The 26,635-nt window shown below is 61.8% G+C and overlaps 2 protein-coding genes across 5 annotated transcripts; one reads left to right on the forward strand and one right to left on the reverse strand.

Moving 5' to 3' along the window:
- Positions 1-2,932: 2,932 nt before the first annotated feature.
- Positions 2,933-14,720, reverse strand: LOC134145135 (phosphatidylinositol 3,4,5-trisphosphate 5-phosphatase 2-like). Of its 4 annotated transcripts, XR_009959536.1 has the most exons (29): positions 14,560-14,720; positions 14,048-14,458; positions 13,429-13,492; positions 12,830-12,968; positions 12,588-12,735; positions 12,340-12,480; positions 12,121-12,208; positions 11,653-11,739; positions 11,332-11,439; positions 11,112-11,226; positions 10,725-10,831; positions 10,426-10,528; positions 9,748-9,944; positions 9,327-9,444; positions 9,041-9,137; positions 8,402-8,540; positions 8,023-8,122; positions 7,611-7,699; positions 7,192-7,273; positions 6,962-7,075; positions 6,752-6,868; positions 6,403-6,491; positions 6,056-6,143; positions 5,450-5,605; positions 5,104-5,185; positions 4,485-5,019; positions 4,106-4,224; positions 3,363-3,807; positions 2,933-3,259 (listed from the first exon to the last, which is right to left on the reverse strand). XR_009959536.1 is itself a non-coding variant. In XM_062584348.1 (28 exons), the coding sequence occupies exons 2-28, from the start codon at positions 14,182-14,184 to the stop codon at positions 3,675-3,677; spliced, it is 3,468 nt and encodes a 1,155-aa protein (XP_062440332.1). In that variant the 5' UTR covers positions 14,185-14,458; positions 14,560-14,720; the 3' UTR covers positions 2,933-3,674. The 4 variants fall into 4 exon arrangements, 3 of the variants coding, with proteins under 3 accessions (XP_062440332.1, XP_062440331.1, XP_062440333.1); XM_062584348.1 differs by having other exon boundaries at positions 2,933-3,807; positions 6,986-7,075; XM_062584347.1 differs by having other exon boundaries at positions 2,933-3,807.
- On the forward strand, positions 13,313-26,290 carry ARR3 (arrestin 3). The gene is made up of 18 exons (XM_062584350.1): positions 13,313-13,467; positions 19,237-19,282; positions 19,517-19,547; positions 19,914-19,974; positions 20,454-20,498; positions 20,963-21,162; positions 21,335-21,394; positions 21,613-21,680; positions 21,918-22,053; positions 22,530-22,614; positions 23,031-23,103; positions 23,262-23,399; positions 23,672-23,755; positions 24,291-24,314; positions 24,486-24,538; positions 24,872-24,881; positions 25,714-25,716; positions 26,121-26,290. Exons 2-18 carry the CDS (start codon positions 19,266-19,268, stop codon positions 26,215-26,217), a joined length of 1,185 nt encoding a protein of 394 aa, XP_062440334.1. The 5' UTR covers positions 13,313-13,467; positions 19,237-19,265; the 3' UTR covers positions 26,218-26,290.
- The last annotated feature ends 345 nt before the right edge of the window (positions 26,291-26,635 follow it).

The raw sequence follows: 26,635 nt of genomic DNA on the forward strand, positions 1-26,635 counted from the left end.
AATTTATTACAAAATAAAAATTTCAGTACATTTTTGCTGGCAGGACTGTCAAGAAAATCAAAGCACTGAAACCTCTGAGCTTGTGCCAGGCCTCAGCTGAGCACCTGGAACCACCTCCAGAAGGAAGAAACCAGCAGCCACCTCTGCCTCAGGTGCAGCCAGACTCTTTTCGTCGTCGGGGTTTATTGCACTGGTCTGGCCAGCAGTTGTTTCTCTCAAAATTGAGGCACTGATGAAGGTATGAAGAAGAGGAGATGTCTGTGCCTCTTCTAAGCTCTAAATAAATGAAGCATGAAATAAGGAGATCTACCAGACCAGACGTGCTCAAGGATTTAGTGACAAAAGCCAATTTCCATGAAACACATGCCAACAATCATGAAGAATATAAGAAAAATCTGGTAGACTGAAAAAAAAAAAAAACCACCAAAAAGAAAAGAGAAAGACAAAAGGAAAAGGAGAAAGCATCTGAGTAGCTGCCTGGTGGAAGGCTGTTCAGATGAGAGTATATGTTCATGGTGTCTGTCTCCCAAAAACACAAAGCCTTGAGCATAGTCAGTATTTAGCAACATCTTTTCCTAAGCAAGTTTTCTTCAGGAAAACAACTGAAAGACAAAAATGTGAGACGACTACATTTGGCAGTCTTAATCTCAACAGCTAAAGTTTCCTGCTTCCTCATCTTAGTCATGATCAAGATCAGTGGTTTAAGCTGCTCTGATTTACATCAGTCTACCCCGAGGACACATCACTGCTGGGCCTGTTCCCACTTCTGGGTAACTTTGCCAGCACCGTTTTCCCTGGCCACAGCCTCTCCTAGGTGGAATTTTTCCGGAGAGAGCGATTGCAGCTTAAGCGAGGCTCCAAGCTCCGTGTCAGCTGTCTCCCAGCCAGGCGCCGCAGCCTGGGAGCTGGTCAGGGAGATAAAAAGCCCTGGAGGAAAAGGACAAGGAGCGGCTCGCCTGGACCCCGGCATGTGGCAGCATTTCCCAAGCCTCCTGCGTGTCGATTTTACGTAGGCGGTGGGAAGGCACCAATGAAATGAATGAGTCTGGCAGTGCAGAGGCCGGGATCCGCTCGGGAGCCAAAGGTCCTGCCGCCCCGGGAGGACGGGGAACGCTGGGGCTGCCCTCTCCTCCGGCAGGGAACGGCCAGTGCTGGCGCTTCGAGCGCCTGGCACCCGGGGCGAGCCCTGCTCTGCAGCGGCGAGCTCTGCTTCGCTTTGGGAGCTGCTGACAGGAGAGCAAATCGCAGAGCAGGGCGGCCGGGCTGCCTGGGCAGGGTGAGCCCGAAACCTGGCTGCCGCTGGAAGCGAGGGGAACACAGGGCTTTTCTTCTTGCTCAAATGCTTGGAAATTGCAAAACAAGGGGAAATTATGCAAAACATCCTGCCCGCAGACCCTTGTCCCTAATCGCCGCGTGGTTTGCAAAGCCAAAGCCCCGGCGCGAGGGGAGTGTGACCTGATTTCTTTTTGATCCTATGAGAGCAGCTGCAGCCCAGAGGTGAACTCCAAGTCGCTGCCCCCGGAGCCGATGCCTCCTCTCCTGGGAATGCCAGCGGAGCTGGGGCTCACCGGGGCCGGACGCTTTCCCTCGGGAATGCCAGCGGAGCCGGGGCTCACCGGGGCCGGACGCTTTCCCTCGGGAATGCCAGCAGAGCTGGGGCTCACCGGGGCCGGACGCTTTCCCTCGGGAATGCCAGCAGAGCTGGGGCTCGCCGGGGCCGGACGCTTTCCCTGCTGTCGGAGCCCAGCCCGGTGCCTCCCAAGGCCCGCAGCGGGTCCTCTCCGCGGTGACGCTGTTTCCCAGTGGGGTGGAAGGTTACATGGGATGCATCTGGGGATTTTTTTGCCAATTTTGCCGTTCGGCAGGGCTCCCCTGGAGCCCCCCACCTCCTCGGGAAACCCACGGAGGTAGCGTGAGGCAGAGCAGCCGGAGGGCACTTCACCTCCGGAGGGGACGATCCCCTTGGAGCGTGGCGGAGGGGGAAGAGGAGGAGGCAGGTGCCTGGGGAGGGACGAAGGCCCCGCGGCCTGGGGAGGACGCCCGGGGCCGGCCGGTGCCCCGGAGCTGGCGGGGGGAAGGTCCGTCCGCCCCGCGCCCCGTCCACGCCGCCGCCGCCGCCTCACCTGCGCTCCCGGCGCGGGGGCCATGCTGGGCCGAGGCCCTCGAGCGGCGCCGCTCCCGCTCCCGCTCTGCGGGGCCAGGGCCCGGCTCCGGGAGCAAAGTGCCAGGGAGAGGCAGGGCCGGAGGCGGGCGGAGGCGGGGGCAGGCGCCCGAGGCCGTCGCTGCCACCCTCGCCGCTGCCGCCGCCCCACTTCCCTCGGCCGCCCCTGACCGCCCCGGCCCGCAGAGGCGCCGTGGGGCGCGGGGCCGTGCCCGCCGTGGGGCGTGCCGTCCCGAAGCCGGACGCGCGGCCTCCTCCCCGCCGGCGCCGTCCCCGTCCCGTCCCGGCGACGACGGCCGCGGCGATGGCGGCCGCCTCGCTGCCCCCTCCCCTCCCCTCCTCCCCCTGCCCCCCGGCCATGCGCCCCCGGGGGCGACCCCCGGCTTGCAGCGGGGCCGAGCCCCTCTCCTGGGGACGAAGGTGGCCACTGCCACCTTGAGGCCGGCCCCGGCATGGTGTCCCCAAAGACGGGGAGCGGCAGGAGCCGGCGCCTACGGCAGGGAAGGGGCTGGGCCCGGCCATCACGCCGCGAGGCCATGACGCCATGAGGCCACGACGCCATGAGGCCACAATACCGCAATGCCATGAGGCCACGAGGCCATGACGCCATGAGGCCACGAAGCCATGAGGCCACGAGGCCACGACACCATGAGGCCACGATACCGCAATGCCATGAGGCCACGACACCATGAGGCCACAACGCCGCAACGCCACCGCCACCCGCTCCCCCCAGGCTGTCAGAGACCAGGCGGCGCCCGGCCGGCAGCGCCCTCCGAGCCCTCAGGCTTTATTCTCGGTGGCAATGGCAAGAGGCAAAAGGAAAGCACGACGCAGCCTTCGAAAAGGTGCAAAGAGAGGTGCCCGGGGAGGGCAGCTCCCGCTGCTGAGCCGGCCACAGCCTCAGGCTCCCGGACGGTGCTTCAGTGCCTGCGTTTGGGGCGATGGCGAGAGCGTGCCCCCACCTGTCAGGGCACGTCATGCCCCAGCTCATGTGGGAGGGGTGCAACGTGGATGGTCCTCACCTCCCGCGTGGCCTCCACGTGTCCCACAGGCTGCCACCTCTCTTTTCCGGCAAGGCTCAGCATGGCCCTTTCATAGCTTTGGGGAAGGAAAGACACGGGGTGAAACCCAGGCTGTGTCAGTCTCCACGGCCACAGAAACTCCCTGAGACTTTCCAGTGGAGAAACATCCTGTCACCTACTGGTGAGGCCAGACAGCCTGGGAGTGCGGCTGGTTTCACTGCAAGGCCGATAGTTCTGGACTTGGGTTCAGGCAGGGCAGGGGTGTGAGCTGCAGCTGTCAGTGGGACATGTTCAGCGAGACATTGGCAGTGGGGTGAAGACTGCAGAGGAAGCCAGCCAAGAGTGTGTTTCCCAGTCACAGATTTATCCCTGTGACCTCCAATCCTGTCACCTTCTGCTCTGGGCTTTGGGCATCTTAGAGCAGAAGCTCCCTAAGAAGCTCCTCGGAGGAAACCACCACATGGAGCAGCCCAGCACAGTTGCATTGGTATCTAGGCATTCGGTTTCAGATAGGGTCTCTGCTGCAGACTTTCAGTGGAGCTCTCGCGGAGCTTGGCTTGGATGAGCTTCCGGTGAGTAGGACTCAGCACCCCAGCTTCCAGCAGGTCCTGCTCAGTGATGTCTCTGTATGGTGGGGTGGGGGAGAGCAGTTGTGGGAAAGCCATCAAGAGGATGCAGGGAGACAGCATTCTCATGGGCCAAGGGGATCCAGAAAGAATTGAGGGCTTGATTAGTTAATGGCCTCCTCTTCTCTGCCTTACTCTGCATTCATCCCCTTTGCTGCCTCCCTCCAGGCTCATGGCTCACCAGGGACCTAGTGGACACAGGAGCTGTCCTGACCTGCTCCACTGCTGCTTTGCCACTTGGGGATTAATTGCACCTGTCCTGAGCCCCTCTATGAGCTCCCTGACTTGGAGGATACCTGAAAAACTCGAGGTCATCCCAGCCATTTTCATACAGCCCTTCCTTGTATTGCTCCAAGCCGAGGTGACTCAGCCATGCGCCGATGCTGCGGGAGCGGTCACCTCTGTCGCAGGGCCACTGGGGAGAGAACAAGGACATGCTCCAGAAGGGTTGCAATAGAGGACCACGACGTGGCCACCCTCATTCCCCCACCCATATGAAACAGGACCCTGGCATTGCTGCTCCTCTACCTTCCCTCGCTACCCCACTGCCCCAACAGAGGAATGCCAGACCAGCGTCCCAGCTTTGCTAGAGGTCTGGTGTCCAAAAGCAGGTCCCCAAGGTGAAGTCCCCTGCCCTCCCAGGTCCCTCCGGTGCCAGGCACAAGCAGGCAGTACCTCCGTGGCATGGCCGTGCCGCTGGGCGTCCCGTGTGGGCCCTGACATCTCTGGGCAGCCCCGCGGTGGCGGCTCCAGGGCACTGCGGGTCTGGCGCAGCTGCACCTTGGGGCCGCCGGCCACGCTGCCGTCAAGGCGGCTGCCCCGCTCAGGGGACACCCGGTCCAGCTCGCTGAGACACCTCGCCATGTGCAGCGCTGTCAGAGAGCAGTCGCCCACTGCTGCCAGCAGGTCCCTCTCCAGAACGGCCGATTTGGGCCTCTTCTGCCTGCCAACGGGGAGGGGGCTGAGCTGGCGCCCATGGCCAGGGCCCCCCACCACACTGCAGGGTCGGCCGCCCCACGGCTCTTCCTCCATGGGCGGTGGGGCTGGGCTGCGGCGCCGCGGGCCCTCCCTCTGCCGCTCATTGAAGGGGCGATGGAGGGCTTCAGGGATGTCAGGTGCCAGTGCCCATGTGTTGGGCAACCCTTCGAATATGAAGTAGGCTGGGTTTGTGTAGCTGCTGGCCGTGTCCGGGATGCTGTGGGGCCGGCTCCTGAAACACATGGTGGGACAAAGTGGCCTTAGCACTGCTGGAGGCTGCCGGGCTGGCAACGGGGCCCAGCTATGCCAGCGGTACCTGACGCGGTGCCCAGGCAGCTTGGAGCACGTCGGGACATCAGCAACTGCTTCGGCGTCCTCCTCCTTGAAGCTGATCCACTCTGCAAACAATAAGGCTGGTGAAGGCTCGCTTGCAAGAAATTCAGGGCAAGAAGGGCACAGTTAAAGAGCTGAGTGCGGGTATTTGAGTCTTGGCCTTTATCACAAGGAGCACTGTGTGCCAGGAGGATGAGTTAGTCTATGCATGGCCTCCCCTCGCTGCCGAGGAAGGGGAGGGCAGCGCTGGGCATGGGAAGCGCTGAGCTGCACCACGCTCGACATGTCGCAGGTGAAGCAGGGGTGGCCGAAGATTGCGGCAGCATTACCGTAGAGCCTCTCGCGGGTGCTGCGCCTGTCTTTGGGCACTCGGACCTTCATCCAGCCACGCATGGAGCCCGTCTCCTCACCACGGTGGAAGAGGAATGTTTCAAACTGCTGGGCCATGCTGCCAATCATGGACCTCATCGCGATGCAGCACTCGCCTGCACCCACAGCACATGGAAGCATTAGCGGGCTGGGAGCAGGGCAGCTTCTCCCATCACGGGACCCCCTTCCAGCAGCAACTCTAGCAGGTGCTGCACTGGCGAGGGTGGCTGTCATTTCTAGCTGCGAAACCTCATACTCAGCAGGCCCACAGGCTGGCAGAGACTTTTTTCCCAAAACTGCATGCAGAGGCTACTCCTGACACCATCTGTGCTTCCTTTAGGGCCAGGTAGTCATCACGGCCTCATATAGCCCATCAAGGTCTCTCCCCAGGCAGGAAATGGTGCAGTGCTGGGGGCAGACCCACTGCAGCCCTGAGCTTGCAGCCATAGCTCTCTGCAGATCACCCCCCCCCCCCCAAGAGCCCGGCAGCCCCTGTCCCAACGGTGTTCACAGGGTGCCCGCAGCAGCCCAGCCCTGCCACGTAGAGGCCCGGCGTGGGGATGTACCGTACGACTCGCAGCTCTCTGTGCCCTTGATGCTGAGCAGCAGGTGCTGGTCCCCCAGGTACTCCAGGTCCGAGAGGATGGGGTGCAGCTGCACACAGGGAGAACGGATGCTGGGGAGTGTGGCCACAGGGCCAGCATGAGAGTCACACCAGTCTCGAGGATGGTGACAGCCCCAGCACTCCCCTTGGACAGAGCGCCGATGCCGGGCCAGGCAGGAGGGATAGGGGAGGGGAGCGATGGGGGTGCTTGGGGGCTGGTGCAGAGCCAGTGTGAAGGGGCAGCTGGTGCCTCATCCACCTGCCCCTGCCCTGCCGCTGCGGCCTAGACCCCCTCTCCCCGGTGCTCACCATGGGCAAGTGTTTAGCTGACCAGCTGAGCTTGAGGAAGCCAGGGATGTCGCAGCTCTGGGACGTGTTCTCCCCACTCCGCTGGGGCTCTGCCGGTGAGAGAGCTTGAAGGGAGGCAGCTCCCTCCCACCGCTGACCCCGCTGCCCAGCCCCGCCGTGCACTGGCCTGTCTCTGGTGCCAGCTTCAACCCAGAGCCCAGCTCGGTGCCTCCGTGCATTGCCCCATGGCGCACGGCTGCCATGCAGCAGGGCGCAGCTGCCCCTGCACCCCTTGCTGCCCTGGCCCACAGGTGCATGCATGTGTGGACACCCCTTGCAGCCCTGGGTCCTGGCCCTGGCCCCAGCTCACCCTCCAGGCAGTAGGAGTGAAATTCAATGTAGCACTTGCTGCGGCTGGCAGTTTTCACGATCACCTCGATGCTCTCCCACTCGATGCAGGCCAGGGACTCAGGGCTGGAGCCAGGCGCTGCAGATGGCCAAGAAGAAGCAGGGCTGCAGGCTGTCTCCAGGCCCGATTGCTGCAGAGACAGTCACCCTCCCAGAGAAGGTGCTCCCTCACCTTCACCTTTACCATCACCCTTACCCTTCTTGGGCACAAACTGCGATGTCACTCCCACCTCAAAGGTGGCGAAGACTGGCGAGTGGTCACTGGTCACAATGTCATCGGTGCAGCCTGAAGTGCAAGAAGGGGGAGCTGAGTGACTGCCACCAAGCCCCAGCACCCCGGCAGTACTGCAGGCGCTCAGCTCCCCCCAGGTCCCCAGCACAGCCCTGGGAGATCTCACTCACCATATGAGTTACAGACTATATGGGTCTCCGGGTGCGACTTCCACAGGATGCGGTCACACCATGAGGGGACGTTGATCCTCATCTAATAGGAAAAACAGTCGATGTAGGTGATGCTCCTGCAGTCCTCTGATCTGGCTGCTTTCTCTTACCAAGCCAGTGCTTCTCCCACCAGAAGTTTTCTCTCTTGTTCCCCACCAACAGAATGGATAGAGGACCCTTAAAAGATGTTTCCCTCCTGCCCAAACCATCTTCAGCAGAGGGGAAGGGCTGGTGGGGGTGTGCAGGCCAAGCAGCACAGAGCAAGGTATCTGCTTGCCATGCAGCCTGCTTGGCAGTGTCCCCAGGCACTGTTCCCGTTCCTCCAGCACAGTCCTGGACCTCTGGAACTCTGGCCACAGCATGAGAGTGCTGTAACTCACCCCTGTGGTCTTGAACTTCTGCCAGATGTAGTTGTCCCGGGAGCCCCGTTCATACCGGTAGGTGGGAGGGAAGGAAATGTCACCCTCATCTGGAACCAAGATGCAGAGCTGAGCCAGGACAGGTGTCCCTGGTTGTCCCCACACCTGGAACCAGGCTGGGGATGTCATCCACCCTGCCCCCCCATCCTGCTGGGGCTCTCCTGAGAGCACCCGCAGCCCCATTCCCATACTGGGAGCAGCACGGCTGTGTTTCACTGGCACGCAAGTGCAGGGGCCGAGGCCAGCCTGCCTCCCTACCCAGACAGGCTGCCCCAGTGAGGCGGGGGGGGGGGGGTGGGGGGGAGAGAGAGAGCTGTCCTTGGTGCACATCAATATGTCCCTCACATTTTTGGCACCTTGCACCAGCACTCACTGAATCGTAGGAAGACCTTGTTCTTCTCTCGCTCCAGGTTGAGCTGGTCCACAGCCAGGAGGGCTTCAAACTCCCTCTTGGTTACATGGGCTAGGATGTCCTGGGCAGGGAGGAGGAAAGAGACTGTGAGCATCCAAGCTTTTCTTCACCCCTCCCTCTGCTTCAGCACTGCAACAGGCATTCAGGGCCCTTTTGGGTTCCTCCTTAGTACCAGCTGCAGCAGGGACCCCGAGTGCACAACTCAGGCTCCTCTTCACACCTGCTTTCTTGGGGGCTTGGATGGTGCCTTGCTGGTGTTGCCCTGCCTCCACAACAGCTCCAGCATGGCCCCCAGTCCCTGCAGCACGCCTGCACATGCACCTCCTACCTGCACACCTACCTGCACATCCATGTTGAGGCGGTAGTTGAGGTCCCCGAACCAGAAGAGGTGAGTGAAGCGCAGGGTGAGGTCGAAGGCACTGAGCCGCTTGTCACCCAGCACCAGCGACCGCAGGATGTCGCTGTAGTTCTGGTTCCTCCTGCACCACATGGGGGGAGAGGAGCAGAGCAGGTGAGGCAGCCCCACCACCAGCCCCAGCACCCAGGCCACTCAGCCGCTGGGCCCAGTGTGGTGGGGGCAGCCCACGCAGGATGGGGACAGGGACCAGCAGCCTTGAACCCAATGTCTGACATTCAGGGGCCAGAATTTCTCTCGCTCCAAAGGGCTCTGGCTGCAACCCCAGCTCCCTTCCAGCTGTGCTTGCAAGGAGTAAGCAGGAAACACGGTGGGAGGAGAAGCCGTGTATAAGCTTGCCATAACATTGAGGAAACAAGGAGCTGTGAGGAAGGATATCCTTTGTTACTGGGTGGCTCTGGGGGGTTGTGTTTTATTGCTGTTTCCTCTGTGGTTCATTAGAAAATCTCCATGATCCCTTTCTAAATGACCCGTCCAAACAAGGACCCACCTTGACTATTATGCAGCGCTACCCTCAGCCAACCCCGCTGGGGTTTGTCCCACTACCCCACATCCCTCCATCACCTGTGAATCTTCTCACTCCCTGAGGCCAGGTGGCAGTTGACAAACCCGAAGGATGTCCCATTGAAAAGGAAGGAGACGCCCACAGCTCCCTTGTTACCTGTGGGGACACACGGGATGCTGAGCAGCCGGAGGAGACGATGCTCCCTCACAGCATGGCAGAGATGGCACATGGTGGTCCCCACGCCATGCCCCCAGGCTGCCTCCTCAGCTTGAAGCATCCTTGATCACAACAGCCCACCCTGCCTCGTCCCACTGAGAGGATTCGCAGCCCTTTCCCAGCCTGTACCGAGGGTGTTGGCAATGCCTGTCTTCACGCTGGATGTGTTCACGTGGCTGATGCGCCGCTCATGCTCTGGTTTCACCAGCACAACTATCTTGATACTCCAGAGGCACTGCAAGGCAACCTGTGGGAGACAGTAGTAAGCTGGCCTGCACAGCCTCAGAGATGGGGTGAACTGGGGTGCCTGGCTCCTGCCTGTGCCTGCCTGCTGCCCCCAGTGAGCAGGACAGGGTGAAAAAGCAGAAAGATGAAGAGGACATTGGCTTTGGATATGAGAGCCCCGGCTCGATTACTTGTGGGTAATCAGCTTCCTGAACCTATTTGTGGAAGTCTTCAGCTTTTTTCAAGTGGATGTGCCCCTGACAAAGCTGGAGCAGGCAGCTAAAATGCAAGATGTACCCTCTCAAGCTTTGGCCCACGCCATTACCACTCGGTAGTCTATGGACATCAGTGTCTTCAGAGATGCTCGCAGGAACTCCACCCACTCACGATCACCCAGGGAGTTCTCCTGGGTGCCAATCACATAGATGTCATGGGGGATGCAGGCTGTGGTCTCGTCCTGAGTGCGCCCCAGGCCCCGTGATGTCAGCCAGGAGGCGAGGGACCGAGGCGGTGGGGTGCTGCCTGCGGGGAGAAGGGACAGCAGTCACCGAGTAACATTCCCCAACCAGGCTAGGTGGGATGACAGCACGAGGCTGCCTCCAGGGGTGGTTCCCTGAGACTCTCATGACCCTCAGGCCCTGTGTGTGTCAAAGCCCTATGGAGGATGGAAAGTATCATGTCAACCACACAGTCCACCCTCGCACAGCCCAGACCTGTGCTGGGATTTACTGCTACACTACTGCTATGCTCCAAGCATCCCAGCTCCTCTGTTTACTCCACACAACCACAAAATAGGTGGATCACAACGGAACTGACAAACCTGAAAAAGGCCTGGTCAGGGCCTTCTCCAGGCTTCTTGTCCCAGCAAGGAGCAGCTCCAGCCCTAGACATCCCAGGGCAGGTCCTGCAGGCCTCCCCTTCCAAAACCCTCCCTGGGCTTTTTCGACGAACAACCAGCCACAATGGCCTCCCTGCATGATGTGAGCGTTTCCCAGCCCCTTACCCATGTTCCACGTCCCGATGTATACCGAGATGAGGTCAGGCTCATCCAGGTTGGAGTGCTGGATCTTCATGAGCTGGAGCAGCTGGCAAAAGGCCTCTCGCTTCTGCAGGAAGACACAGGTGTCCCCAGAGTACCAACACAGGACCCAGGGCGTTGGGAAATGCGGCACCACAAGAGATGCTGATGACCAGATCTCCGGGGCTGCAGTCAGGCCACAGGGACATGGATTAACCTCCAGGTATGGGAACTGGGGACATGCAGAGAGTTGTTAACCTTGGGACCTCGAGAGATCCTCTTACCCGTGCATTTGGGAAGATGAAGTCTCTGCTCAGGCTCTTGTTCTGGTCCCGGTCATACACCAGCCTCACCTTGCTCTGCACGCTCTGGTATTTAATCAGCTGCAAGACTGGATGACCACAAGCATGAGGGGGGCAACAACAGGCCACCATGTCATGTCCTGCTGCCTGTCCAGCACCCCCTGCCCTTGGCTGCGCAGGGCTGGGGGCACACACAGCCTGCTCCCCACTGTCACCACACGCTCCAGAGAGGAAGGAGCCCACCACCTCAGTATCAGGTCTGTCCCTGGGGGGTGTCCCAAGGAGTTCCCTTGCTGCCCTTAGAGAGGGAACCTCTGACCCCACATTGTCCCTTGGGGACCGGCAGGGGGGGGGTTGGAAGCTCCTTACTTTTGTCCTGTGGGATAGTTTCTTCTGGGGTCCCACTGCCCTTCTTGGTGATGGCCACCGTGCCTGATTCCACGTCCACCATCACGGCTGCTCGCTGCGACTTGCCCACCTTCACCTGCAGCATGGGGATATGCTCACAGGAGTCAGCACCTACCCCTGCTCTGTCTGCCCCCCACTTCATCTGCCCCTTGGGTCCACAGTTCACCCAGCCTGGCCATACCTCAAAGTTCTGCACAGCCATGGGCTTGGTGGGTGGCAGGGGGGCTGTGGCCACGCTGGGCAGTGCCAGGTTGTGCTTGGACACTGTCTCCTGCAGCGACCTCAGCACCTGCAGAGAGAGACAGGAGTGGAGTAGGGAGACGATGACACACGGTGATGGGAGAGGGACACCAACCCCTCTGATGGGGTCTGGAAATGACAGTCCTCTCTGCCTTAGCATCCCGAATGCTGATTTCTGTCCCACTGCCCTGTCTGCAGCCCCCCAGCCGCTCTGCAGCGCATCTTGCCCCGTTTTGGCAATGAAGCCAGGCCCATCAGGCACCTTTTTCTCCAGGGAAGAGAGAAGATTGTTGACAGTGGATATCTTGCTGAGGAGCAGCTCCAGGTCCGGATCACTGGTCAGGAGATCCTGAGGAGAGAGAGAGACACTCACTGGGGGTGGAGGCTTTCCAAACAGCACAGTCAGATCCAGCTGGTGGGTTCCTCCACGACCAGTCCCACCACTAGGGCAGGACGTGCCGCAGCAGCTGGGGGTCCCCGGGGCAGGCAGGGAATTGGCTCCCCCTCCTGCAGCATCATGGGCTGGATGCAGAAGTGAATTGCCCATCTCCACCAGGTCCCTGCTGTGCAAGGGCCCCCTCCACCACTGAGGACGCACTGCACCAGGACCCTGTCCCTGCAGGGCAGGCAGCACCTCTCCAGGTGCACGTGGGCACCGAAACCATCCTGAGCAGCTCTTGCCCACATGTGATGAGACTTCTGCAGCCCCCAGCGCCCGCCTGAGTCACACCTGCTCCCTCGTGGGGCTGCGGGGGGGAGCAGGAGGGTCGAACACCTTGGCCAGTGTCTCTAAGCCAGCCAGCGCGAAGTCGATCTCACTGCAGAGAGACGAGAAGGAGCGTGAGCGTGGTGGAAGGAGCCGTGCGGCGGGGTGCGCGCGGGCTGAGAGGCGGTGTGCGGGCTGAGCACCCTGCGTGGGAGCCGCTGGGGCCGGGCCGGGGCCACTCGCCTGTGCAGCCCCCGGCACGCCGTGACGAGCGCCGTGCTGAGGTGCCGCAGCTGCAGGTTCCCGTTGCGCAGCGCCTCCAGGTCCAGCTGCAGGTGGTGGGTGAGGTACTCGGCCATGAAGCCCATGAAGTCGCTGGCTGGGCTGCAAAGGCGAGAGACGGCTGAGGAGCCCTGGGGCTCGGTGCAAAGTCCCGACACGGCGTCTCCAGCAGCCTCCGGCCGAGCCCGGGAGCCGTGGCCGGGTGTTACCTGCTGTGGACCTGCTCCTGCAGCCTCAGGTGCAGCTGCTGGGAGATGTGGGCCCGGCCGGTGTGCGTGCTGCCAGCCCAGGCGCCAGGGGCGGCCCCGCCGGGGGGGCCCGCGTCCGCCGGGCCGCCGCTGCGGCCCTCCTCCCCGTCTGCAGCAGAGGGGCACCGGCTCACCTGCCTGCTCCTCCTCCTCCTCCTCCCCCGCACCAGCCGCCCCACGCGTCCCCGCCGCTTCCCGCGCACCCGAGTCCTCGTCGGCCGCCTCCCGCGCCCGGTGCACGGGGTAGAGCAGCGGCGTCACCAGGCCGTTGTTGGGCTGCTGGTAGGCACCGACCAGGTCAGCGAGGCTGTGGAAGCACTTGGCCTGGATGCCCTGGACGGTCTGGGGAGGGAAGAGGACGGACGCTGCTGCGGCGTTTGCCACCCAGCAGGTTTAAAGCCGCGGGCTCAGCGGCAGCGGTGGGCCAGGCGAGCGAGTGGGCTGGGTGAACGCGCCGGGGAGCCGGCGTTCCCGGGCTGCAGCCGCGCTCGGCGCGTCGGAAACCTGTGCGAGGCGGTGCTGCACGAAGCACAGAATTCACATCCTGTGGGGCCGCGCGCCGAAGCCGGCGTGCGCGGAGAGAAAACCACAGCGCTCGCCCGCGGCTCCAGCGTGCATGGAAGTGCCCACGCCGCCGCTGCGGGTGCGCTGCACCCGGCCCCGACGGTGGAGGCGAGCGCACCCGCCTGCGCAGCCTGCTTCCTGCCGGAGCCTGGACCCCGCCGCCCGCCAGGCTTGCAGCTCCCCGTCCCGGGGTGCTCCCCTGCGCCGCTGCGAGGGCAGCGGGACCCGCTGCACCCACCTGGACGGAGAGCAGCCCCTCGTCGTCGGGGAGGATGCGGTAGGTGTGCACGTGCCACTGGAACCTGCCACGAGCAAGCAGGGTCTCAGCGGGCGCCTGCTGCAGGCGCCGCGCAGCCCAGTCCCACCAGGCTCCGAATCGGAGCCCAGCGAGGCTGGGATCCCGCCGGGGGGAGCCGGCCGGGTTGGCGCGCTGCACCCCGCCGCGCTCCTCGGCACCATGTGTTTGCAATTTGCACCATGCGCTGGGCCAGGAAAACCGTAGGAAAGGCGGTGGCATCCTTCCAGGCCCTGCCGCCCCCGCGCCTCGCCGGCGGCCGCAGACGTGTCGGCGGAGCCCCCGCAGGGGCGAGCGGCAGACGGGACCCTGGAGCGGAGGGGGCAGCGGGCCGGGCCGGGATGCTCTCGGCCACCCCAGGGAGGTGACAGCGGGGGAAGGGCTCCGCCTGACGCGGCCGGGCCCCAGCCCGGCAGGATCGCCCCTCCGGAGCCCCCGGGGCCGAGCAGGGCTCGCGGCCGCTGCCGGCTCCCAGGGACGGGGCGGGAGCCGGGCATCGCTCGAGCGAGCGACGGCGCTGGGTCCCGCAGGGGGGCAGGGGAGGAGCGGGGCGGTAACTCACAGGAGGCACAGGGCGTACGCCCCGGACACGGACTCGCTGTCCCGCACCAGGAAGCAGCCGTCCTTGCCCGCTTTGGCCAGCAGCTCTTCAGCCACCACCCGGCTGATGTCGCGGTGGTACCAGCTCGCTGCCGCCATCCTCCAGCGCGACGGGCGGCCCCGGGGACCAGCCCAGCATCCAGCTACCCGGGCGCCCCGCGGCCGGAGGAGGACGGAGAGGCTGATGGCGGGCGGCGGGCGAGCGGCACCGGGGCGAGCCAGGGGCTGCTGCCGGCAGCAGGCGAGGGGCAGCCGCGGTGCCGCTCGTCACGGGGACGGCCGCATCCCAGCGGCACCTGGCTGCAGGGCTGCTGGGCTTCGCCGGGAGCGGCCGAGGGTGCCGGTGCTCTCCATCCGCCTGGCTCCCGCCGGCCTGTCCGGATCGGGAAGAGGCACGGATCAGCGAACCGGACCTCTGCCAAGGCGGCGCCGCGGCCGCCCGGCTCCCACCCCAGCTCCCAGGGACTCGCTCACCTTGCCTCGCTCGTGCCCAGTCGCCAGCCACCCCGGGGCAGTGGAGCCGGGAGGACGCACGGGCCGACGGCAGCTTCCTCCGCCGCGCCGCCTCCCCGAGCCCGCGCTTCCCCGCACGGCCCCGCTGGGCTGCCCGCCGCCGCGCTTCCTCCTCGGCCGCGCTTCCCCGGCCCCGCTGCCGGGACCAGCCTCCTCGCTCCTCCTCCCCGCGGCGGGCTTGCGGCGCCCGGAGGAAGCCGGCGCAGTCATGTGGGTGCCGCGGGGGCCGCGGCCGGGCCAGTCCCCCCTCCCCAGCCGGGGTGGCCCCCAGGGCGCCGGGCTTTCTCCTTGCAGCATCAGCAGGGCTAAAAGCCGGAGTGCAGCTGGGTCTGTCCCCGCCGCGGCACCGGGCGCTGGAGCTTCCCTGGCTCAGAACACCGCTGGGTGCAAGCTCAGCCGCCCGCACGGCAAATGTTTCGGAGGGCTCAAAACGCAGCCCTGGGCGGGGGCGGTTTGCACGGTGCAGCGATGGGGCCACCGCCGTCGGCCGTCACATTCCCCCCCCCCCCCCCGGCCTTTCCCGACGTGCTCAGGCCGTGAGCAAAGGCAGATTTGGGATGGGACGAAGCTGCCTCAAAACTGGTCAGAGCTCAGCAAAGGGCCCTGATCTCCCCTCCTCCTCCCCGCGCCCCGCTGCAGCCCAGCCAGAGCGGAGCTGGCGCCTCGCCAGCCGTTATTCCTGGGGAGGACGTGCAGGGAAAGCCAGGAGCATTTGATCTGAGCAAGGCTCCGAAACGAGCTGCAGCAACGGGAGCCACAAACAGGGACGAGGCCGCCGGGGCGACACCGCTGCCAGCCGGTTTCTTTGCACAGCCGCCGCGGGCGAGCAAGGCGGGCGCCAGGCTCCTCGCCCCCCTCGCCACTGCGGGGCCACGCAGGGTTTCTTTGCACCAGGAACTGGCCCCTGAGCCAGAAGCAAACAGGAGGCCCCGGCTGAGCCCCCAGGGCTGCCGGGACATGACTGCGGCCCCCGGCCCCCGGGCCGGGCTTCCTCCCGGGGTTGGCGCCACCTGAGCTTTCTGCCGTCGTGGGAGGAAGCTGTGGCCCCGGCTGCCGAGAAATGTTGGCAGCTTGGTTTATTTTGGGCTGGTGGTTCAGGGCTGCACAGCAGCATTTGCATCTCTCGGCGGTGGCAGGCAGGGCCCGGCTGCTTGCTGCTCACAGAGCATCTGGAGCAGAAATCACCGCCCCCGCCGGGCGCGGAACCGCCTGGCGAGCGGGTCTCTGCAAGGATCCTGCTGCAGACCCCAGTCCCGCCAGGGACCCGCTCCCGCACGCCGGCTGCGCAGGGCCCTTAATGCCGTGGGCGCCGTCTAATCCAGCTCAGGGGAGGAAAGTCCTGGAGCTCTGCCGGGCTTTTGGAAATTACTGCAGCCTGAGGCAGATGGCTGCTTGTTTGCACGATGCCGCCTGGCCCCATGGGCGCGTTGAACACCTGGAACGGAGAGCAGGGGCTGCCCGAGCGGGGCGCCCGCCCCGGGACCGGCGGGAGCGCTTCCCCTGCCCAGCGAAGCACCGTCACCGGTGTCAAGGCGCCGCGGGCTGGGACACGGCGGGCTCCGCCGCCCCGCGGGTCGCAGCTCACGTGTCCCCTGGCCTGGGCAGAAATAGCGCCCGCTAATCTACACTGCTAAGCCGCTCTGCTGCGTGCAATTAAAGAGATCACAAGTCCCGGGCGAGGACGACACGTTCCAATAGCTAAAGGCCCGAGAGGCCCGGCGGGTGCCCCTCGCGGTGGCGTGCAGCGCGGGGGCTCAGCGTGGGAGGGGGTCGGTGCACGAACGGTGCCTCCTCGGGAGCAGGGAAACGCCGTGTGCCACCGCTCCGGGGCTAAAGCACACCGAAAAAATAGTGCGTGCCTAAAGGAGGGGGATGCAAAGCATCAGCGAGCAAGCGAGGGCTCGGGCTGCGCTGGAGCCGGGCCGGAGGAATGGGGCCGGCTCTGGCGCACGTCCCTGCTGCGCCCCGCGGGGCCGGGCGAGGCTCGGGGCTGCCGCTCCGCGCGGGGCAGAGCAGGTGCAGGTGCCGGCGGCTTTCTGCAGCCCGGCTCCGCGGGAGGCCGGTTCCCGAGGGAGGAAGGGAGCCGGGAGCGTTCGTCTCCCGGGCCTCCCGCGAGGCAAATCCACTCAGTGCTTTCAGGAGTTTTCTATTTGCAGCAGCGAACCTTGAATTAGTGATGTGCTAATCGGGTCAGGCGAGGGCAAACCTCGGCGTTATGAAACGGCCCAGCGGAGGCGAGACGCATCCCGCGGCTGCCCAGGCCCTCTGCCCCCGGTCTCGGAAATCACCACTCCGTTTCTGCTCCCCGGGAGGACCGGGGCCGCGTTCGGGAGGTCCCAGAGGTGACCGGGCTTGGCCGAGCCTGTCGGCTGCACGAGAAGCCGCCCGCACCAGCTCGAAGAAGCGCAGGAGGGAGGAACAGTGTCGGGCAGGTCCCGGCTCCCGCACGGCGCCCAGGGCGTCCCGACCGGCCGCCGCGTGCGTCGGCAGCCATGCGGACACCCCGCTGCCTCCCCCCCGGCGCGGTGCCTTCGCCTGCCCACGGGCAGAGCATCCACCTCAATTACCATCACCCGGCTCCTAAGCCTGCTTTGCCGATCTCCGTAATCTGCTTTCCCAGGGCCCCGACAAGAACAGCATTTATAGCCCACTCTTGCTCGTGAAGCCTCTCCCGAATTAATAAACTAATAGGATTCCAGCCTGAAAATACGTCCGCGGCGTGCACGCTGCACACCTGCCGGCAAAGCCCCGCCGGCGGGCTCGGCTGCCGGGGCGGCACCGGCGCGGGGGTATAAGAGTGGCAGGAGCGGGCGCACGCTGCATTCAGCGGCGACGGAGGGCAGCGCCGGTGAGGAAGAGGAGGCTGCCGGTCCGGCCCGCAGGTACGAGCTCCCCGCGGCGCGGGCAGTGGGCCTGCCGCTCGATGAACGGCTGCAGAGCGGGGACGGCTGCGCCGAGCTGCCGGCTGGAAGGAGGGCAGCTCGGGGCTGAAAGAGCAACGACCTGGCCAAGAGGTTTGGGCAGGTCGGCACGGAGGGCACGGACAGAGGTAGCGCCGTAGCAGCGGGAGAGCTTCGCCAAGCTGGAGAAAGTCGCCGAATCCCTCCTCTCCGAGCCTTGGGCCTCGGTGGCAGAGCTCGGCTCTTCTCTCCCCTCCTGCTCGCAACGTCCCCCTGCCCGATTCCCAGGCTGCCCGGCCAGCGGAGGCTTTGCACCTCCTCCTGCTGCTGCCCGAGAAACCCTGCAGATGAGGAGGATGCCTCAACTTCATAACCCATATGCAGAACCTGTATGAACTTCATAATCCCTCACAATCTTTGACTGGCAGAGGGCAATCAAAGATCCTGTGGTTGGGATTAATCTGTCCTCTTCCAGTGGGGAGGAGGATCAGCTCCCCACTGCGATACTGGTCTCCTCTTCCTCCCCAGCATCGTGGCAGCTGCGGGAGGAGGAAGTTGCCCAGGCCCCACTGGGGCTTAGCGACCTGCCGAGGTTTAAGCCCTGCTCACAGCAGAGTTAACCTAAGTTTAGGAAGCTGAGCTCATCCCTTCTAATCCCCCTGCAAATCGTCTAATGGCCAGCAAGGTGCCACAGCAGGGAACAGGCTCCAGGAAGACGAGGCGGCGCAAGGATGAGGCAGGAGGCTCGGTGGGGATGAGGAGCAGCGGGACGGGACAGCGGGCCGCGGCAGAGCTGCGGCAGCGCGATTCGGGCCCGGCGATGCCCTCGCTTGGGAGCCGCGGCGCACGCACGCGTGCCCCAGGCGCGGGCGCGCCTGACTCCCGCACGGCCAGCGCGCCGCGGTGCTGTGCTGAGCGTTTCCCATTGCTGGAGAAACCGGCTGCACACGGGAGAGACCAACAAAGTGTCCCCAGCTCCGGCTGCTCCAGCGCGGGGGGGTTTCCAGGGTGCTATTTGGTGTGTTGTGGGAAGGAAGGGGTCTGTGGCGGGGGACTGACACGCCATGGAGTTCAGCGCCGCAAACCCTCCTCCAGCTTGCCAACACTCAGACCGCTCTTGACCTTTCTGACTGTGGTTTCCTTGCTCTCCTGGCGAGTGATCGTACAAAATGAGCACGTTCCTCCTCTTAAGTCATGACAGCCAGTTCCCCGCAGACAAGAAAATACGTGAAATGGCAATGCTCTAAACTGTCTCGTTCCTTTTCTTGCCTTTCCCAGCCTTGAACTCACCCCCTTGGGCGTCACCTCCCAAGGTTTCTCTTCCCATTTTCTAAAACCTGCCCTGCCTTGGGTATCTGTCTCACTTTTTCTGCTCCTCTTCCCTTTTATTGCCCTTTGATCTGGGAGGAGAGCCTTGCTTGGCCGGGCTGTCCCCACCAGCTCTCCCTACCTGGAGAGTTGAGCCACCAGCATGGGTCTTACTTGTGTCCCCACGTCCACGTGGCCCCAGGGCAACAGGGCAAAGCCCCGCTAGAAACCAGAATACCTGAACTCTGCAAAGCCCAGAAATTTGGCTGCTGAGAGATGTGAAAGGCCTTGAAGAGCTGTAGCCTGAGGACTCTGTAATTTATTGGCATATTAGTGATTTTGTTCCGATTCCTGGCTGCCTCCTGGTGATGGCCAGCTGCCCCCCATCCCCACGAGCTCTCCCAGCATTTCTCTGCGTTTCTCCCTGCAGGTTCTCCGCTGCGCCACGACTGATCCGAAATGGCCGAAGGAGCAAAGTAGGTGTCCGTCCATCCATCCTTGCTCGTGCTGCGTGGGAGGGATGTGGCAACCCACAGCAGGGAGGCACCGCACTGCCTCATCTGCCAGCCTGGCGGGGCCCTGTGCCTGTGCCCCCCGTCACCACCTCCGTCCCCTCGGTCCCCTCCGCGACCATGCGCCCTGGGAAGGAGCAATCTGCTCCCAGCTCCTCCATGGCTTTCCCAACACGTTTGTGTTTGTTCCCTCTGCAGAGTGTTTAAGAAGACCAGCCCCAACGGCAAGGTGAGTCCGTGCAGGAGAAGGCAGACGCGGACCGGTCTGTCCGCAGGGTGCCAGCCTGGCTTCTGGGCTTGCTGCGGGGCTGCAGGGATGCCCAGCTGGGAGGGGAGGGGATGTAGGAGGTTTCCTTTCCCCTTGGGCTCTCTCGACTGACTTCTACCCCCGTTGCAATGCCACTGCAGGGCTTGCTTTTCGAAATAGAAATTAAGAGACCTATATGAACCCTTGAATCTTATCCTGGTCCAACATGCTGAACGACCGTGGTGTTAAAGATCTCTGCGATGCAAACTGGGGCTCAAAAATGTCTACCGATTCAATGGCAAACACTAACCTTGTTCCTTCTTGTTTTTCACCCTGTGCTTCCTCCAGTTATCCATCTACCTTGGGAAGAGAGACTTTGTGGATCACGTGGAGTCCGTGGAGTCTGTAGGTGAGCAAGGCCATTCCCCCCCTCCCGGAGCAGTCCCCACCAGATGCTGCCACCTCCTGCCCAGTGCTGGGATGCATGTGGCTACGAGAGGTTTCAGAGACCTGGTTCCTCTGCTGGTGGCCTCCATACTCCAGTTGCCTCTGCTCCCCCTTGGGAAAAGGAGGAGCGGGAGCAACTCCAGAGGAACAAAAGATCCCATTTTTCTGAGAGTGCCTTTAAAGGAAGATGCTGGGGAGAGGGACAAAGCCTGAGCTTTGCAAATCAAACCTGTTGCACTCTTGGTGGAGATATTGTTGGAGACATCAAAGGTCTTTGACAGGCAGCTCCCCTAAGTCACATGTAGCACTGATAGACACAGACGATTTTGGTGTCTTTAAGAACCGCTGTATGGTGGAAGGATATTGCCCTCCTCGCAGCCCCCGGCAGGCTCCCTCCTGTAGGGACACCAACCTTACCTGCTCTTCTTTGCTTGTTTGCAGATGGTGTCTGCTTGATTGACCCAGAGTACCTAAAGGACAGAAAAGGTATTAACACACAAAAATTGATGTTTTAGTGGGAAAGGTTAAGAACTGGTACAAAGTCCACAAGCAACCTGCGACTGAACAGATGCTAACGTTGCAATGGGTTGTGTGCTGGTTGTCACACTTCAGGGCAATGATCGCTCACCCAGGGAGGAGAACTGCCTTTCTTCCTGCTTCTCTTCCATCTCTTGGGTCTCGGGCACCAACTCTGAAGCTATCAGTGCCTTTGAAGAAAGAGGCAATGAGTCTTTAACTTTCCAGTTAGTGCCTGAGATCCAGGTGCTGATAACGGAGTTATACTTCTGTTTCTGCAAATATTTTGCTTTTAATGCTGAAGTCCTTAATAGATTTTCTTTCTTTCCTCTCTTCTCAATCCTTTTCTCCTGTGCCCTTTGTTTTCCTGTACTCCTTCCCTCTCCCTAATCCCACTCCTCTCTTGTTTTCCATCGGCCCTGCGCCAACGCCAGTGTACGTGACGCTGACGTGCGCGTTTCGCTATGGCCGGGATGACCTCGACGTTATTGGGTTGACCTTCAGGAAGGACCTCTATGTCCTGACCACTCAGATCTTCCCTCCGGTGCCGGACCAGGTGCCCAAAACCCTCACTCCTTTGCAGGACAAGCTGCTGAAGAAGCTGGGCGAGAACACCTACCCCTTCACGTTCGAGGTAGGGACAGCGTGGCTGGCGCTGACCTCGCGGCACGCTCTTCAGCACTCGCCAGAGCGAATGCCCCCCTGCAGCCCCGAGCGCTCCCCTCTGGGGCACCAACCACTCCGTTCACCCCGGTTACGCTGGGCAGCTCAGTGGAAACCTCTCCTCTGGTCCCTTTTCTTCCCAGGTTGCAACCAACCTGCCCTGCTCAGTCACCCTCCAGCCCGGACCAGACGATGTCGGGAAGGTGAGACGCTGCCGTCGACTCGCGGCCGTGGAGGGAGGGATGTTCAATTCCTCGGCTTCCCGGACAGGGCTGCGCCCTGAGGGCGAGGGTTGGGGAGCCGGAGCTGGGCTCTGCAGGGGAGCAGAAGTGGTGATGTGGTGCAAAAAGGAAGTGCATAAACCTGAACGTCGGGGAACTCGGTGCCCGTCCCGCTTCGTAACCACACGTGTTTCCCTCAGGCCTGCGGAGTGGACTTTGAGGTCAAAGGATTTTGTGCTGAAAACCTGGAGGAGAAAATTCACAAGAGGTATTTCCGGAGGACCCCTCTCCTTCCCATGCCCCTGCAGCTGAACAGCCAGGCCGCTTGCCGGGGCCAGCTCGGGGAGCGGATCCTGGGCCACACGTGCGGCGTCTGGCACACCCGGATTTGGTTTTGGCTGCAGGATAGGCACCAGTTCCCTTTTCAGTGCCCGGGGAGGAGGGGGCTGGCAGGGTAGGACAGGTCCGCTGTGTCCGTAGGGATGACCACCTCTCCCCCCGGCAGGAACTCGGTGCGGCTCATCATCCGAAAGATACAGTTTGCGCCGGTGAAAATGGGGCCCGCACCAAAGTCGGAGACCACCCGGCAGTTCATGATGTCCGACAAGCCCTTGCACCTCGAGGCCTCGCTGGACAAGGAGGTCAGTGCCAGGGGCTATTTGCTTGGGGTTTCACTCTGCCCTGCTGCTCTTTTGCAGCCTGTAACTCACCACCACCATTTGCGCTCCAGGGCGCAACCTTAGGCTGGAGCCAAAGTTCAAACTGGAAATTCTCCTCCATGTTTGAACTCCTGCAATGTGCAGCATCCCCTCTGCGACATCCCCTGAAAGCCCAAGGGTTTGAGGGCTCTGTGGTTTGGCTGCAGCCCTTCTTCCCCCCACCCCCATGACCTGGGATTTTCTTGCCTCCCTGGAAGGGAAAGTCTCAAGGATGATGCATAGATGCATTTCCCTGGTGTCCTCCACTATCTGAGGGTTATCAACCCTTGGTGCACCCCAGGAGCTGCTTCCCTCCTCACTGTTTGCTTGCCCTCACAACACCAAGCCATCACTCCGACACCCAAGTCGTAGCTCTTTTCTGCTTGCCAGTTGTGTAACCAAGTCTCTTCCGACTGTAGATCTACTACCATGGAGACCCCATCAACGTGACCGTCAACATCAATAACACCACCAACAAGATTGTGAAAAAGATTAAGATCTCAGGTGAGAGCAGGTCTGAGGAGCACATCCAGGCCCCCTCTCTGCCCTGGGGTGGGGTGTCCATGGGGCGAAACTGTCACAGACTGACTCTGATGGGCATGAGAAACCTGCTGCCAGCACTGAAGCTGTAGCCCAGACATCTTGCCAGTGTCCCACTGAGAGCCATCAGCTGTCAGGAGGGAGAAGTGGGGTAATGTGACTGTGAGACCATCCGCCAACATGAAACATTATCTACTCAGTGTTTACCCTGGTAAATTCAGTGATGGGGAAAAGCCTGCAGGTATCTCCTTTCCAGCCCACCGATGGGAGACGCTGCCTCTTTGGCTGCCAGGGTGATGGGGATTGCACGTTGGTGTGTGCCCGTGCAACATGCAGCACCTATCATGCACCTAGCGCTGCTTCATCTTGTCTCTCTGCAGTGGACCAGATCACAGACGTGGTCCTCTATTCGCTGGACAAATACACGAAGACCGTGTGCACTGAGGAGATCAAGTAAGTACAAAGGAGGTGGCAGCCCGCCTTGCCCAGGTGCCGCTGCACAGACATGCCCTGCTCTGGTGCTGCACGGCTGTGCCCCATCCAGTGTGGCGCGGACGTGCCCTGGTCCGGCATGGCACTGGTGCTCAGTGCCTCCTCTCTGCTCCCTGCAGCGAGAACGTGCCGGCCAACTCCACCTTCTCCAAAACCTACTCTGTGACGCCCACACTCTCGGCCAACCGTGAGAAGCGAGGCCTGGCTCTCGACGGCAAGCTCAAGCACGAGGACACCAATTTGGCCTCCACCACAATGTAAGAGCCTGGCGGGCTCCTGGCCCCCTCCCTCGCCCCCAGCATTGCCGATGCAAGAGTACCCCCTGCCCTTCCACCTTTCCCACGGTTTCCCGCTGTTCTGGGTGTTTTCCCTTTCACTTCCAGCAAGGATCCTGCCCACTGTCCCCATGCCTGAGGTGACTTCATCCCACTGAAAAAGCTGAGGTGTTTGTGGCATGGATACAGACCCAGTTATCCATCTTGTGGGAGAAATGCCACCTCTCATGGCTTCACTCTGCCTTTCTTCCTAGCCTGAGACCTGGCATGGACAAGGAGGTGCTGGGGATCCTGGTGTCTTACAAAGTGAAGGTCAACCTGATGGTGTCCCGAGGAGGGTGAGAAGCTCTCAACACGGAGCCTGTGGCGTGTGGGTGGATGCCGGAGGGATAGGACCCATGGAGCAGCTCATGCCAGGGATGTCCCTCTGCCCATGCTGTGCACGTGTGGCATGTCCCCACATCCCCTGCCCTTCACCCTCATTAAAGAGCACCATCCAACATACTATAAAGCATCTTCCACTTTATTACAAAGCACTTCTGGCACTTACCATCTTCATTCGGCATTGGGGAGTGGCAAAGAGGGGCCTGCAGAAATGCATTGGCCGTGGCAGTCCAGCACCCCAAAGAGCACCCAATGCCGGGTCCCACACAGGCGACACCAGCCCCAGCCCTAAAGGTGGTCTCTCCCGGCAGGACCCGCCACGGGGTCTCTTGACACACTGACACGTGCTCCTGTGAGACCCATTTCCCCAGGATGGCAGCTGCCGGCTGGAGATGCCTCCTGCCTCGCGAAGGAGCATCCCCAGTGCTCCCGGCAGGCCGGCTTCGCTCTTCCTCCACTAATCCTGTGCCTTTCCTTTCGCTGCCGCAGCATCCTGGGGGATCTCACGTCAAGGTAAGGAACTAGCCAGAGGGGAACCCTCTGCGGAGCTGCGCAGGGGGATGCAGCAGCACCAACGCTGCAGCCGTGGATGAAGTGGGTGGCTGCTGATGGCCCCGCACGGGGCTGCACAGGGTTTGGTGCCGCTCTGGGCCGATTCACTGACCGAAGTGCTTTTCCTTCCAGTGACGTTGGTGTCGAGCTACCAGTCATCCTGATGCACCCGAAGCCTGCGGATGGTAAGTGATGCTACAGAAACACGGGGCAGCACGGGGCAGGCTCAGCTCAGAGGGGACCTGCTCAGGCTGGTGGCAGGGGACAGTCCCAAAGGGTAGGGGAGGTGCTGCAGAAAACGAGATCACATAGCTGAGTTATTGCATCACCACACCAGAGGCCATCCTGTGATAGCCTAAACCTCAGAAAGCCTCGTGTAAGGGAACTGTCTTTCCAGAAGAAACATCCGAGAATGAAGGAGATGCTTGTTGAAATGTCATTTCTGTATTAACCTCTGTGTGTCTCTCTCTCTCTTTCAATCCTTGCCTCCCTGTGATGGGCTTATAAATGGACTACAGATAAGCCAAGGTAAGGAAAAATATTTTATTTTTTAAATTACTATTTCCTCTAACAAATAAACTGTATAGATCCATCACAGATGGATGTGATGCCCCATTCCCTCTTGGAATTATGGAGCTGTCCTTAGATCAAAACATTCAGGCCTCAAAACCCTGCTCCTCCTTCGTAAAAACAAGCTGCATGACATCCCTGTGACGTTGCAGCCAGCATGAGCTAGCACAAGCAGAATTCAAATGCTGGCGCAGTACTTTGGGCACTGGCTTGCAGCAAACAGTGCCTTGCACAAACCCAAGCCTCCCCCAGCGAGAGCGCGCCAGGAGAGCTCTTGCAGCCCCGGAGCTACGGTGCCGTTTCCCCCGAGACCACCCGGGCTAAGGCTGCCAGCGGGGCGCCGTCGCCGTTGCCAGCTTCCTCGGCTCCCGTGACACAGGCTTACTCCAGCCAAAACGCAAGGCTGGGGCTGCTTCCCTCCGGGCGCTGCAGCGTGCCAAACCCGTTCCTGGCAGCCGCCGTGGCCTCTGAGCTGCAAAGCCCCAAAACGCTGCTTTTGTGCCTGGTTACACCCTGCAAGGGGACATGAGTACTGGTATTTGGAGTCTGGAAACTCACTCTGCAACTCCAGGGCTTTCACACCAGGGACTTGCTTCCTCAGCTCAGCAAGGATATCCCAGCTTCCCAAGGAACAAACCTCTTGGCCGGTCCCCGCCACCATTCCCTGCAAACTTGCCAAGATGTTTCACATTTGCAGGCTTTTGGAATCTGTTTTGCTGACTCCTTTTTTCCATTTTCTTCCCCCACTTTTCGTTTTGTGGCTCTCCCTTGATGTCATCTCTTTTGCAAGGAGGTAACTAATCTCTGTCTCCATTTTATATTTTTCCTTTTTTTCCTCTTTACAATGCAAAACATTGTTTTAAATGCCTGAAGTTGCAGGCCCCCCCCTGTCCCTGCTCCTAGCTGCACAGCAGCCAGCGAAGTGCCATGAGTTTCCCCGAGTCATCAGTCCTTGATTTTGTGTATTCTGGTCAGAAAGTGTCTCCGGCTGCGCTGGCTTTACCTGCCTGCTTGCAGCCTTTGCAGGGAGGAGGAATACGTTTGTACGGCGTACGTGTGCCGGGCTGCCTCCGGCGGAGCACCCGCAGGACACACACACACTGTCCCCTAGTGGGAGCCGGTGTTTTGGGGTGCAAGCAGGAATTTTGCCCTATTCGCCGGTTCCCAGACCTCACTGCACTGTGCTCTCCTTTCCAGTGAGGAGGACATTGTGATTGAGGAATTTGCTCGCCAAAAACTCAAGGGGGAAAAGGACGATGAAGATGAGAAAGAGGAAGCTGAAAAAGAAAGCTAATGTGCTGCCTGACTAGTGCGGCCGCGACCCGTCCCGTGCAGCAGAATTTGGGACGAAGATTTCCACGATACATTCTCCAGCGTACCTAGCGCAGCGCAAGCAGTTCAGCAGCGCTCCGGCCTGTACCCGTGGCGCAGAACGCCCCCCTAGCCACCTCCCGCCCCCCCCCCCCCGTGTCAGTCCCCGCGCGGACTCGAAGCCCCGGCGGCAGCGACAAAACCCAGCCGATGTACCCCCCCACCGCGGCGCTTGAAATCACGGCTCCCAGAACACAGAGCTCGGCCGTTCCTGCTTCTTTGCCGCGCGCGGGCCGCCCACCCCCACGGGCGGCGCTCTCTCTCCCGCGCGCTTCCCCCCGACGAGCGCGACGCCCGCGGCGCCCCTGCCCCGCCGCCGTGACGCCACGCGCCGCGGCGCC

The sequence above is a fragment of the Rhea pennata genome, chromosome 11, assembly GCF_028389875.1.
Source record: "Rhea pennata isolate bPtePen1 chromosome 11, bPtePen1.pri, whole genome shotgun sequence".
Classification (NCBI taxonomy): Eukaryota; Metazoa; Chordata; class Aves; order Rheiformes; family Rheidae; genus Rhea; species Rhea pennata.